The sequence below is a fragment of the Doryrhamphus excisus genome, chromosome 17 (genome assembly GCF_030265055.1).
Source record: "Doryrhamphus excisus isolate RoL2022-K1 chromosome 17, RoL_Dexc_1.0, whole genome shotgun sequence".
Taxonomy (NCBI): domain Eukaryota; kingdom Metazoa; phylum Chordata; class Actinopteri; order Syngnathiformes; family Syngnathidae; genus Doryrhamphus; species Doryrhamphus excisus.
The window spans coordinates 1,352,993-1,367,025 of NC_080482.1; the positions used below are offsets into that span (position 1 = coordinate 1,352,993).

General features: G+C 42.6%; 1 protein-coding gene across 6 annotated transcripts in view; it reads right to left on the reverse strand.

The window, feature by feature from the left end:
- The window catches only part of LOC131105249 (RNA-binding motif, single-stranded-interacting protein 3-like), a 166,447-nt gene that overhangs the window by 6,641 nt on the left and 145,773 nt on the right, over positions 1 to 14,033 (reverse strand). For all 6 annotated transcript variants that reach the window (XM_058053170.1, XM_058053174.1, XM_058053171.1 and 3 more), the window contains 3 exons: positions 13,463 to 13,506; positions 7,642 to 7,738; positions 5,338 to 5,388 (listed from right to left, as the gene is read on the reverse strand). In XM_058053170.1, coding sequence (XP_057909153.1) covers positions 5,338 to 5,388; positions 7,642 to 7,738; positions 13,463 to 13,506 — 192 coding nt within the window. The remainder of the gene's footprint in view (positions 1 to 5,337; positions 5,389 to 7,641; positions 7,739 to 13,462; positions 13,507 to 14,033) is intronic.

The window sequence follows — 14,033 nt, forward strand, 5'->3', positions numbered from 1 at the left end:
ATATGTCTAACAAATTATGGTAATGGTTTTATTTCATTTGAACATGCATCAGATTACAAATGAGTGCATCCCATAATCAGTTCCCAGTTCCACATGTCCAAAAGGAGTAGGAAGAAGCAAAGCTTTTTAAATCCTACCCCCCATCTGGTACTTTTACAATCAGTAACTGTTACATTTGATCACTTCCTGCTTTCCATAATACAGTTTAAGGTTTTTTTTTTTAAATAATGTACCTTGTACCGAAGTAGGAGGGGATATGAGCATCCAATGCCATAATGGGTACCATAGTGCGTGTCAATATAGTGATATATATAGCACATCATGACTGGTTCAAGACTCTTCATCCTTGTATTTAGCAAACATCAACTGCTTGTATTGTTTCTTGAATTGGCTCATCGTTGTGCATTGTTTGATTTCCTTACTCAATCCATTCCATAGTTTGATTCCACATACTGAAATGCTATGGCTAGCATAACATAGTCCTAGCATAGAAGTGTTTCAAATGTACTTCTTCCCTGAGATCATATTTCTCCTCTCTTGTAGAGAAGTATTGGATGACATTTATAGGTAATTGGTTATTTTTAGCCTTATGCATTATTTTAGCTGTTTGAAGATGAACTATATCAGCAAGTTGAAGTATTTGTGATTTTACAAATAAGGAGTTAGTATGTTCTCTGTAGGCGGCATTATGAATTATCCTTACTGACCTTTTTTGCAGTACATTTAGCAAGTGAAGATTGCTTTTATAGTTATTAGCCCATATTTCCACACAATAAGTAAGATATGGTAGAACCAGAGAGCAATAAAGAGTGTGGAGTGATTTCTGATTAAGAACAAATTTTTGCTTTGTTCAATACTGAAACATTTCTGGCCACCTTATGTTGTATATTTGTAATATGAGGTTTCCGGCTCATATTTTCATCTATTGTGATCCCCAGAAATGTATTTTCGTTCACCCTTTCAATGTCTACACCGTCTATTTGTATTTGCTGCTGCATGTCCTTTCTGGTGTTACCAAACAGCATGATTTTAGTTTTATTTAGGTTCAAGGACAATCTATTATCATCAAAGCATCTTTTTAGTATGACCATTTCTTCTCTGACCTTTCTAATGATTTCGTTTGTACTCCTTCCAGAACAAAAAGCAGTGGTATCATCCGATACTGGGAAAATACTGAGCTAAAACCGCACACCTTGACAGTACACAGCTGACGGTAGACTTGTGCCAGAAAACACTCCAAAAGTCATGAAAGTTAAAGCGACTTGAAGCTTTTTGCTGTTGAAAGCAGACATAATCTGTCAGGATTGTTTTAGAAGTGCTCTACCGACTGGTAGCTGTCCTCGCATCCACAACCGTTTGAAGAACACAGCAGCTTGCTTATCACAATCGCTCCATCAACTGTCCTCAACATCCCCACTTAAGAGGGGCCTCATCTGCATGCACAAACACACACACACACACACACAGGTACAGATGCCTCACTCGACCTTCCCACAAGCCAGCGCCCAGGTTTTTGGCAAATGCAGCTTAGGTTCAGCAGCCAGGATCCAGATAATACCCAATCTTTTTATCCATCACTGTAACACATTGCCTCATTTTATGATTTCTCATCCTCCGTCACTCTTTCTCTCTTCTGGCTTCATCTTTGCACGCAGCAGGCTCTCGGGAAGAGAGACTGCAGCATAAATCGTAAAGAAACCCACAGCAGCTAATTGTCTGCTGTGATTTATTCCTACAAGTGTTAAAGCATCCACCCCGCCATGTGTACTCTGCACATTAGCGCACTGGTGGTCTGTGATTAGTGGGACTCTGCACTTTTGTGTCTTTTCTTCCAAAAGGAAGGCCGTGCTCGAATGTGCAACGCAGACGTTTGTATTTTCCCCGAGGACGCGAGATGCTGATGCTCAACTCTGAACTCCCTCCGCCTCCAAATTACTCGCTCGCTCTTTCTGCTGTCATCTTTTCCGCTTGAGATGTGATCTTGTTGGGAATCTCAAAGACGATTACTGGTAGACACCTGCTTACTCAATGCTGCCGTGTTGTTTCCACCAAAAATGCACAGGAGTTCAACTCGCACACACACACATGGATTATACTCCCCACACAATATTTGTCACTATTCATACTGTGTTTTGTGATTTCTTTGTTTACCTCATGAAGATCTCATTTCTCGGGATGTCTAATTACTGCCCCCCCCCATTAAGCCACCCTCCTTGCCTGGCTTGTTATGCATGGTTAGGTAATACATTCATTTCCGGCAGGGGGACGTATGAGTAATTATGCACAAATAAATCCTCTTACTAATTAAGAGGTAAATACGTTCAAGTAATCTCTGCAAAGGCTGCCAAACACTTCCCAAAGCACTCCGCTGTTCTATACTACTATTGTTCTATACTATAGAACAATGTCGAGTGCATTATTGCCCACTTTTAATGCAGTTCGGCGCAGGATCGGATATATCGACAGTCCGGTTATATCGATATTTTTTCCGACTCCCGACAATATCGATATAACGAGACTTTACTGTATTTGTATAGCGCTTTTCAAAATACTCAGACACTTTACAGAAGAATGGAGTTGAATAAAAGCAAGTAAACAGAGTAAAGGATACATTAAAATACAACATTCATTGGTTAATATGCAGTTAAAACATGAGGAAAAAGCGGGGCGGGGCACAGCAGTCAGGTATAAAAAGTTAGACATTAAAAACAGATTTAAAGAGGTGAGATTTTAGTTGTTTTTTGAAACTGGGAAGGTCAGGGCAAGCATGGAGCGAATGGGGCAAAGAGTTTCCAGAGGGTGGGGGCAGCGATGGAGAAGGCTGGGGTGACAGGTACGTGAAACAGTAAAGGTGTGAGCGAACGGAAAGAGACAACAAAGGAAGTGGCTACAAAATAAGGGCATGGAAACAGGAACTAAGGCATGGAAGGAAGTAAACGCGCTGTCATGGAGGCTAACTCCCAAATGGTGACAGACTCTTATTTCTGTCATTTTAATTGATGTCCCAAACAGGCGTGCATTGAATTTGTCTTTTTTCAATGAATTTCTGTTACCGATGATGTGAAAACCTTAAACTGCACAGTTGACAGTGGTTCTAGCAGACGTGTGCTCACGGGTGTCAACCTAAATCTGTCAATGAGCGCACACCATTAATTCAACTTATGAGTCATTAGTTGTTGCAAAGGACCGAAGGAGACTCTGCGACTGTAGGAAGAGAATTAAGCTGCAGACTTTGAGTCCTCCTCCCTGATGCAGCTTCCATTTGCCAAGTTCCTCATATCCAGGAAATACAAGGATTCGCCGTCGCCTTTGTTGTCTAACAGGGATTTCAAGACAAGGTTGGGAACCAGCCCAGACATGCTTTTGCAGCAGTTGCTCTCTTTGTTGCTGATTTATGCTTTGTAATCCGTTCCTTTCTTTCCCTTCCCTATGCCCCCCCCCCCCCCCCTCGCTCTTTCTGTCTAATGCACACATTTCTTTTATTTACTTTGTCTTCCGACATTCCCACATTTGCTCGTCTCCCTCTATTCTATCAAGCAACCCGCCATATAATAAGACAGGACATTTGTTAGAAAACATACACAAAATGCTATTTATTCTCAGTTAGAGACGTAATTTGTGTCAGACACGAGACCAGACCATTTCTAGCTTAAATTGGCAGACACAAAGGAAGTTCAAATTGGAAGCAGGAAGACAAAAGACAATCCAGCACAGGCTTGCAACCATTATTTAAAGCAGTATGGGCATTATCTGCAATTCATGCGCATTCTTTATCCCTTAGTAGTTTCACCAGGCAGTAAGGTACACAAAGATACAGTATTCAGGAACTAATGAGGGACTAATGAGGAACTAATGACTAAGGCACATAAATCTAGAGTAGTTACTGAGGAAATAATGAAGAACTAATGAGTAGTGGTTAGAGTTAGGTGGGTTTGTACCTCATTTTTGTGTACCTTGTGTTACCTCTTTACGTCCTGTAGTTTAAATAAAAATTGTACAACGTGTCAGCAAAATAACAATGTAGACTTTCAATGCAACTAAGTGAACATCAGGCACTTAGAAACAAAAAGGAGGTGTTAAATATTATTGTCACACCTTTAGATTCAGTGTGTTAGAGCTTCTCATACACTGTAAGGCCTTTGTGACACACTCACATAGCACAATCGGAAGTGTGCAACCGCTACATACAGTATGGCTGATGGAAAAATACTGGAAGAGGGAGACACAACAGATGAATTGTTCCCACTCACACAAGCTTAAAGGGGAAGTGCATGTTTTTTTTAGGATTTTGCCCATCATTCCCAACCATTTATTTGCCTTTTTTGTGCATTATAATACAAGAAAACAAGTCAATATGAGCTAGCTTACAATGCTGTCATTGGGATACACCTATTTCGACTATGGAGCCATCTCAAAAAACTCAAAAAGGTTGCATGGTTTGATATCCATGCTGTGATCCTACATTAACACGTACACTGATGACAACATTTAAGTGTATCTTGCCGTATTTTGTTGATTTAAAACACTACCCAAACTTCATTGATACACATACTGTACTTATGCTAGTTCTGTCACCAACAGCAGCATAGATAAAATTACGATGTCCGCTCTTTGTCCATCGAGTCCAGAGCTGCCGTCGCTACACAGAAACACGCATGCTCTGGTGCACAGGCGTTAATTACACTACAAAATGTCACGTAATTAATGCAATAAATTAGTTCCCACTGTTTACGTGTTATTTTTGACAGCCCTAAAATGTGTGTTTTACTATGTGGTTTATTTTGGGTCAGGTTGGCGTCATGGTGAACCGCCTGCATGCATAATACAGCACGGATGTACTAAACGATAATTAGTGATTAGTGTTTATCAGACGCATCTTTGGCTACAATATTCATTTTTATGGTTGGAATAAAATATCAGTGTGTAAACTTCACTTCCATTTTCAACCAGCAGGGTGTAGACCTTTATTACATAGCTGGGGCTCAGCATCATGGAGCTCTTCCAAGTGATACGTGGAGGTCAGACGTGGGCTGATTCAGCAGTGAAGACCCCAGCCTCGGGCAACATCTTTTTAGCCACATTTAGCAGTTTTCTTAAAGCGCGTAACTTGTCTTTCATATTTTGTGTGCTCTTGTTTGATCAGGACTTTGTCGTCGCTTGCAATTAGAAGTTCAATTCCAGTGTAAGTGCTGTCTAAGGAGGTGGAGTGTCATCATCTTGACATGCATGAAATACAGAAATGTCTCCGTTTGGAGTTTATTATTCACAGAAATGGGTGTTAATCAAAGAAGGTGTTAATCGTAATCCGAAAGAGAAATCAATTAGAGATGAACTTACTGTAGGTTGCATAACATACGGTTGATGTGGCATCCAAGATGTACTCTGGACCTGCGGATAGATGGTACAAACGGAGATTAAGGACCGTCACTACGTGATGACAATATGCACAAAATAAAAGATAAAAAATACAAACTAGAACTAAGGCTGATGGGAAAAAATGCTATTAAAGGAATGGATGGCAAAAGGACACAGATGGGAAGAGAGGGGAAGATCACAAGATGATCATTGTGTGCGGGTGGAGATGGTGCAAGAGAGAAGATAAGAAGGGACAATCGGAGGGAGAGAAAAGAGGAGAAAATGACCAAAGAGGAAAAAAGAAGAGAAAATGAATCATTAACCCGAGCCTCCACAGGCACGTTGCGGAGCAGCGGTCCCTGCGGCAGTGTGTCTTGAAGAATAATACAGCGGCAACCGAGGGTCCACTTGGCCGTGTTGTAATTATAAGAGGATATGGAGACCACAGAGAGCAATACAGTCGAATAATTACTGTTTCACACTCCAGGTTTCATCATCAAAGCCCGTCTTCCACTCAAATCGCCACTTTCATCTCTTAGTCCTGTCGACTTCCCAACTATAACGTAAGAAGTAATAAGTCCCTGAACACATCTTTGTTGTGTAATGTAATGTATACTGTGGTTGTGATGTATGCTGTAAATAACGACAAACGTGCCTTTGATGTGCAATGTACAAACTACAGAAAATGGGGTATTGTTGAGTTGTGAGTATTCTCAAGTACTGAGTATTGTTTGCATCATCGTGTACTTCTCATCAAAGAATGGACTACCACGATATTTCTCAGAGGATGACTGAGGAATAAGGAGGCTCAACGGTTTGTGTGGGGAGGAGAGAGCCAATACGGTCCAAGATGTCCTCCTCCAAAAGCTCACCCAACTCACTGGGCCTCCTTCCACCTCTGGATAAAGAGGTCCCTGACATGACAGACGCCAGCTCCAGGTTCTTGGGCTCCACCATCTACCGGGACTTGGAGTGATCCTCCCACTAGACACGATTCGGAAAAAGATGCAGCAGAACCTGCCTACGGAATTGCTCACAACCTTCTCCAATGCAATAATAATCCAGTCTGTTCTTTGCGCCGCCATCACAGTTTGCTTTGGCTCTGCTAGCAAACCGGACAAGAGCAGACTGCAAAGGACAATCAGGTTGGCAGAGTAAACCATCTGAACCGTACCAGTCCAGAGCCAAGAAGAAGCCAGGCAACATCTCTGCATAGCGCTCACACCTCGCCCACAAACTGCTCCAGTTCCCACCTCCGGTCGGTGATGCAGGACCCTGCTCGCCAAAGCAAACCGGCACAAAAACAGAGTCATCCTCCGGGCCGACAAACTATTGAACGACACACGCCGTCAGCAACAAGCTGACCTGTATGTACTACTTTATTATTTATCATATTTCTATTAGCAACCCCGGCTATTTGCACTGCAGACTGGACATAACCTGGAACCCTGTCAGTAGCAGAATCAGAATGATCTATAAACCTTCATTCCGTATGTCAACTTTATTTACTATTGCTGTTGAAGGTATTTGCTCAATTGTGCTAGCTAAAGATATAAGCTAAAACAAACACATCGTTGACTAACGTGACAACTGACAGTTAAGGTGGAAACATCGAGTACGCATATGACGGCTTGCTTTGCAACAAAGGAACAGCAGAATGTTCCAGACGCCTTCATGCCCCAGCGAAGCCTTGATGCCCCTGCAAAGGAAAGATGCCTTGATGCTACAGCGAACAAACGAAAGGAGAAACACCGTGAAAGCGGTTCAAGCAAGGGCAGTGGCGAAAGCTGATCATCAGGACTCCAGCATCAGGACTCCAGCCTCGAGTGTATAAAAGATCGGGCAGGGAAACGAAGGGTGCTTTTTTGCAGCTGTGCTGTAATAAGACCCGCTTACTTGTAGGCATACAGGGACTGTATTAGGTATTGTTTTCAGGAATAAAAAATCTGGTTCTCATTCTATAATTTGGTTCGTTAAGATTTCCTTATCCTCTATTCAAAACCCACTTCAAGTCCTCAGGGGGCGGATTTCTACAGTGTATAGACTGGCGTCAAATCCCTATGTGGTAACATACATGGGAAATAACGCCGATCCCGACTCTGACATGAATGTGATGGCAAAGGCATCACCAAACACGACCAAACTGGCAACATTTCCAGCTGAAGTGTTCACCCAGTTACTCGGGATGTGCTCTTCATGAGAAGAACCTTACATCATTCAAGGTAACCCTGCCAGTTTGTCTTCAAACCTTTATGAAGCAGTAAAAGCCCAAGAGCCAACACCAACCTGATACGTGGAAACAGGAGAGGCGGCAATGAAGGGTGTGATTGACGTCTGTGCGATCATCCGATTGGTGGAGATGCTGTACGGTGATGAGTAGAACCTGCAGAGGCAAACAATAAAAGCAACGCTGTCAGTATTCCGGTCTCGATTTAAGAAAGTACCACTCCAGGCATCTAACCCTCGCCGCGAGACAGAGATTCAAGCAACACGAGCAAAGAATCGTGGCGTTCTTTTGACACTAACAAAAGTTGAATGCTGCTGACGAAAGGGATCAGTCAGCCATCATTAGAGCCGTCGTGGAAACACTAATATTGCAGGTTTAGTCTGAGTCACAGCATCAAAGACATTCAAGTGAGACATGACATCCGAACGCCGCGCACATCATTTATCAGCTCCACTGCTATGCATAATAATACATGATTACCCTAATGTGTGAGTGGGAGACATTTTTCACCGTTGCCCTTTAGGTGTCCGCCTACACGTATCCCACTTGATGTGGAAGAGACGCCGTCTGTAACGTATGCATTTTAACCTGTTTACTATAGAATTGTTTGCCCTTAGGATTTTACTTTGTTTCCCTCCCACACCTCGTCAGCCCTCGCTGGTGGAATGTTGGCGCCGCGAGTGCTTTATTTATCATTCTGTACCTCCATGGGACATGTTTCATCTGCCAGGCCCTGTTTCTGTGCCCAATCGATGCCTAAGTGTCTGTTGACTGAATAATGGAGCATAGCGGCAGCGCCCCCCCATCCCGACCCCCCCTTCTCTAACACATTCTGTGTTGCTTTTTTAGTCCAAGGAAATTGCTTACTGGGCTTAAATTTGTTAAGTCACCTTAATGCGTCTGGCATTATTTTTAGCCCTGATCGACTTATTTTTACACCACAAACAGAAACTAAAGAAAGATACATTTCATCAAATCTTTTAGTCTGGCATGCATCACTAAGCTTTTGGATTTGGGTTAGGGTTACACATTCCAGACCAAAATATAGCATCCGGTTGCCAGGTAGAGGTGAGTTTATTGTTTTGTTGGAACTAGACAACCCGCCTCATAGTGTTGAGACGTTCATTTAATTACAGGCATGAGCTAATGTAGCATTTTTATTACTTCTACATTTACAGTATATCCTGGAACCTTGGTTACGTTACGGTTATTGTATCTTTCACGTTTACTAATAACGCTAACAGAGTATATTTATTATTTAGTGTTAATGCATTGATAAGGTAAACTCGAAACAAAAATAAACTTATCCCTGAAATAATTGAAGAGCTTGCAACCAAAAGGCGCTAAATCCATTTTGACTGATTTTGAGAAAATCAATGATTTTTAATTTAATTTAATAACACATATCAATCTATTTGGTCATCAAGTCTACATTGCAAATGAAAGAGCTATCAATATAAGTCATAAAAATGCATGCTATAAAAATCCTGCAAATTTTCGGATTTAGCGCCTTTTTCTCATGAAAGTTGGAGGTGTCAAGGTAGAGACATGGCTTTTATGGCGTAAAAAAAACTTCCATGTTACAGAATACTGTAAAAACACAATTTGTGTTCTCCTGAATTGCATAACATACTGTAACTGTCATACGTGTACTTCATGTACACAAACAAAACAGGATGCACACTGATACTGGCTTTCTGTATGTGCAGTGCCAATTGTATTCTTCTCTCTGGTTGGTCAGATTATCAATAGATGGGAAACTTGGGCCAATCAGAATAAAGAATAAAGAAAGGGATTTAGCTCCTTTTGGTTGAAATCTGAAATGGAAATAGCGCCTTTTGGTTGAAAGCATAAATTTCATAACACTTTTTTTCATATTTTTAAAAATGATTTCAAGACCAAAATATGTGATTTGGATACACATGACAGAGGTCTATTAAACTCGTGAAAAACATGCAACTTAGTGAAAATTGGATTTAGCGCCTTTTGGTTGCAAGCTCTTCAATTGTAAAGCTGAAACTTTCTTCTTTATCTAAAGTGGACGACTTTAAGGTTGAGCAACAGGCCAAATGGATTGGAATATCTCAACAGGTCTATGCTCTAGTGCCCATCATTTCAAAGATGGCTTCCCCAATCCCGATTGTCTTCCGTGTGTTTCACATATTTGTTTGCTTTACGATATCACAAGCAGTTTAAAACCCTGTGCTGTGGCGGTTCAGGCCTGCTGGATGCAGTTTCTTCCTCGCTAGCCGCGATAAGCACCAGACCGTGATCTCGCCTCACAAGGACATCATCTGCCCCCGTCTTACCCGGTCCCCAGGTTTTCGTGCTCTACCGGTCGTGTTTAAGCCACAGAAACACAAAGCGCGAGAATCCAACTCCCCACCTCCGATGACAATGTGGTTCACCTCCTTGGCGGCACAAATAGAATTCTCATGAATTATTAGCATAACACGTTTTCTCTTGCAAAGGCTCGGCTCTGGTTCATGTGTCGGCCAGTTGCATCTTCTAACTTGGCGTTCACCTCATGTTACCTTTGTTTTTCATTTTACAATTACTTTTAAATATGTGCAGTCTCAAGACGGTATAGTAATTCAATCTAATTAAACACATTTTAAATACATGCATGTATACACATGGATTATGGACATGGACGCACTGCAGTAAAGGTCGATGCTAGTTTTGAATTCTTTTGCGCCACTCAACATGCAAACTATATAAGACCTAGAAACACATTTGATCCTTTTTGACAGACACACACATCATGGAATATGGTTCCTTCTGCTGCACATTTCTCACCATTTCTCACCGTGTGGGGCAGTAGAAACGGCTCTACTGATAGTACTAGGAAATATATCAAACATATCAAGTGTGCAGACATAAAAGGAAGGTTTTCAGAGGGTGAGGCATGCAAAAAAAGCTAACTTCATCCACATGTTGAAGGCAAAATGAAAATGAGAAAAATCACTGTTAACGTCCCTGACATGTATACCCAAATAAATAAAAAAATAAAAAATCACTTTATTTAAATTGTCACAAAGGTGATGTCATTTAAGCAGACATTAAAATATTATCAACAACACAAAAGCGCTGTGAAAAGTTATGTTATTTGACCAGACGGTTTCTGCAAGTGATCGCTATTTGACACGTAAAAGTACGAACATATTGGAGGCACACCACATTTGAAGTGTGGAAAATTGAGAAAAATTGTGCATGTAAACACCGATTGTCCGGCACCCGTATACCGATTAATTTTGTCACCCATTTCAGTTAAAAGTTTCTGTTTAGAAACAAACTATGAACAGTCGTGAACAGTTCAAGCCGGTCTCCTAGAAATGTGTTCAGCCTGAATGTGACTGCAAGCATACTGATTTTTTTTTTTTTTTTTGTGTGTGAGGAAACAAAAGACAAATGTTAAATAAGAAATATCCGGTAAAGAAAATGCTTTCTAAAACACACCCGGTGAACCTTGTAGGAATTACATTCACGCTGCTATATTATATATTATATCGCTGATGAATATGAATGAGCCGCCGCTGCCAAGTTGGCCAAAAAACGGTCCTGTGGTTGTGTTTATTGTATTTTTCATTAGAGCAATGTGTGCGGAGAGAGAGAAAAATAGCAGATAGAGGACAGATCCAAGGTTATTGATGGAGGCTATTAGGCCGGAGCAGCTCTCTGTCAATAAGGACTGTAGTACGGCTGTTTAAATAACACACTGAACATGTAATTGCAAACGCAACATTGATACAGGATTTAATTTAAAGCCTATCTATGAATCCCTGGTTTGACCTAGCTGCACTGTCAGGAGTACGCCCTGAAAAATTGGTTAATGATTTAGTGCCAGCCTCAGAGACACAAGTGTGGGAGAGCATTCTGGGATACGTTTGTGTGTGGGCAGGGAAGATAGATGGAATAGAGTGGCACGGATGAACGAAGGGATGAACACAAAGGCAACGCAAAGAGAAAAAAACTAAACAGGTTGTGCGCCAAAGTGGTCTGGGACACATTAGACTGGCGGTCAGACGCTGAAGTCTAAAGCCGTTCTCGCAAAGACCTGGTGGATCCCGACCCTGCTCTCCTTGGGCTGCCTTCACCGTACTTTGCGCCTCTCTAATTAGCTGCATTAGCATTTCATAATCATGTGGTTCTGTGCCGGAAGGAGCTTGGCTGACCCCAGAAGAGAGGTCAGCGTGGCTTTAAGAACATAAGTGGCCAAATACTGGAGCGTGAGGCCACAGGCGTTCACACACATAGATGACCGAAAGGAAACCGGAAGGAATAATCAATTAATCACCAGCGATATGACGGGATATATAACGGGAGAAGAAGTGGAACAGGGCAAAGCAACACTGAGGATGCGATGGAACGTTCCAATCAGTAAAAGTACAGTGAAGCGAAAGCGCCGACGCCTAAAAGCACAACCGGGTGACAGCATGAGAGCTGATGAAAGGGAACGTCGGGACACAAAGTGGAAGGAAGGCTGAGACAACAAGGAGAATGGGAAGAGAATGGGAGCTGGAGGGAAGCGTCTCCTGGGATCGCATCACCAGAAGCGTTCATAGCAGACGGGTCCAAACTCCAATTTCCCCTTGAAGCAAGCAAACCATCGTCTCTCTGGAAGAGCTGCAGTGGGCCTTGGCTGATGAAAATCTTACAGGAGCGCTGCAACGATGCCCATCTCGCCGCTTTTACACGTGTGACATCCATTATGCAAATGAGATGTCCATCGCCATAGCAAAACATATCGCTTGGTGTCACCCGGCGCTTCGAAAACTTAATAAGGGGAACCTTTAAGTGGACCGCTCCAAGGTCGTGCAATGTAGAATGCTGTCTTCCGGTGTCTCCCATCAGGGGTCGCTACAGCACATCATGTCTTTATTCAAGCCCCCCATTAGTGGGCGCTAAAGAGCTCCAAAGGTTAGAATTGGAGGAACTGAGCTACAAGTTTTGGTTAAAATGCTCCCCTCGGGTTCCATGCACGACGCCATGCTAGCATATCTTGGTCAGATCTAACGTATTAAGTCTATTTCTAAGCCAAACCTTAGGGGTTCCAAGAACCAGATTTGCCCGCCGAAGACCAGGTCGCCCATGCACCCGCCCTTGACCGCCACCCAACACACATTGCACCGGACCCTTATGCTTGCCCCCGTAGGTGGTGGGTCTAGGTTTGGGTGAGGAGCTCAGTCATCCGGGAGGGGCTCAGAGTAGAGCCACTTCTCCTTCACATCGAGAGGAGTCAGTTGAGGTGGCTCGGGCATCTAGTCCGGATGCCTCCCGATCCGTTCCGAGCATGCCCAGCCGGGAAAAGGCCCCCGGGCAGACCTAGGACAGGGATTGTGTCTCACAGCTGGCCTGGGAACGCCTTGGTGTACTCCCGGTGGAGCTGGAGGAGGTGGCCGGGGACCGGGAAGTCTGGGCTTCCCTTCTAAGACTGCTGCCCCCGCAACCCGGACCCGGATAAGCGTAGGAAAATGGATGCATGGATGGACCTTAGGGGTTCCACTCTACGCACTAACAGTCAAAAGACACTTGCTTCTGAAGAGGAGTTTTTCTTTCCTCGTACAATCCCGGCGTGTAACAGCTGCGTGAAAAGAGCCAGATGCAGGAACGCCATGAGACGACGTGAGGGTGTTTTTATGATAATAGCAAAACAGCGTTGCTTAGGTTTGTCTGAAGATTCTTGCACATTCCCGTTCCGCTCATTTGTATGCATGTGAAGTGTGAGATGTGCTGATGGGAGGCTTATGTGCGATATGAGCATCTGGCCAAGTGCGCTACAGGAAGCACTTAAGTTTCACAAAGCATCATTTGCAGGTGCACAGGCATATAAAGACGGGGACACATTTGTAATTCTGAGGAGAAAATGTTCCACCTTACCCATTTTGCATCGAGGTGGGATCATATGTTAGCGCCATACCACTCTGCAGAAACAAAGAGAGGGACATTAAAGCTTGTTAAACGCTCATTATGGCTGATGAATAATTTCTGCATAGAAGTCACTCAATGACTTCTACGAACAAATTGACTGATGTTTACCGTGACTGCAGTTCCCACCAAATGACATACCTTCTAGTTCAGACTCATTAAAGGGGTTATTACAGTGCTTCAAAAGTAATTGCACTTTTATATTTATATAAATCATCTTCTTGTATATTAATTGACTGTTATTTTTACTAAATGATTTTTAATAGAGGAAGTTATGCTATTCCGCTTAGTCTTTTGTGTATGGAATTTTGTGTATTTATGTATAAAAGGCTATTTTAAATGTGCTTGGTTTGACGAGAAAAGAGGGTCGTGACTTGATGGCCATGTAAAAATGCGAGTCCCAAAAGCACTCTGGGTTTTTGTATAGTTCTGAATAATCCTGCTAACATTGAGACATATGACCATGGATGCGGATAAAACCACGCTTTCTTTGGCAGTGTTTAGGCTAGAACAGGGGTCAGCA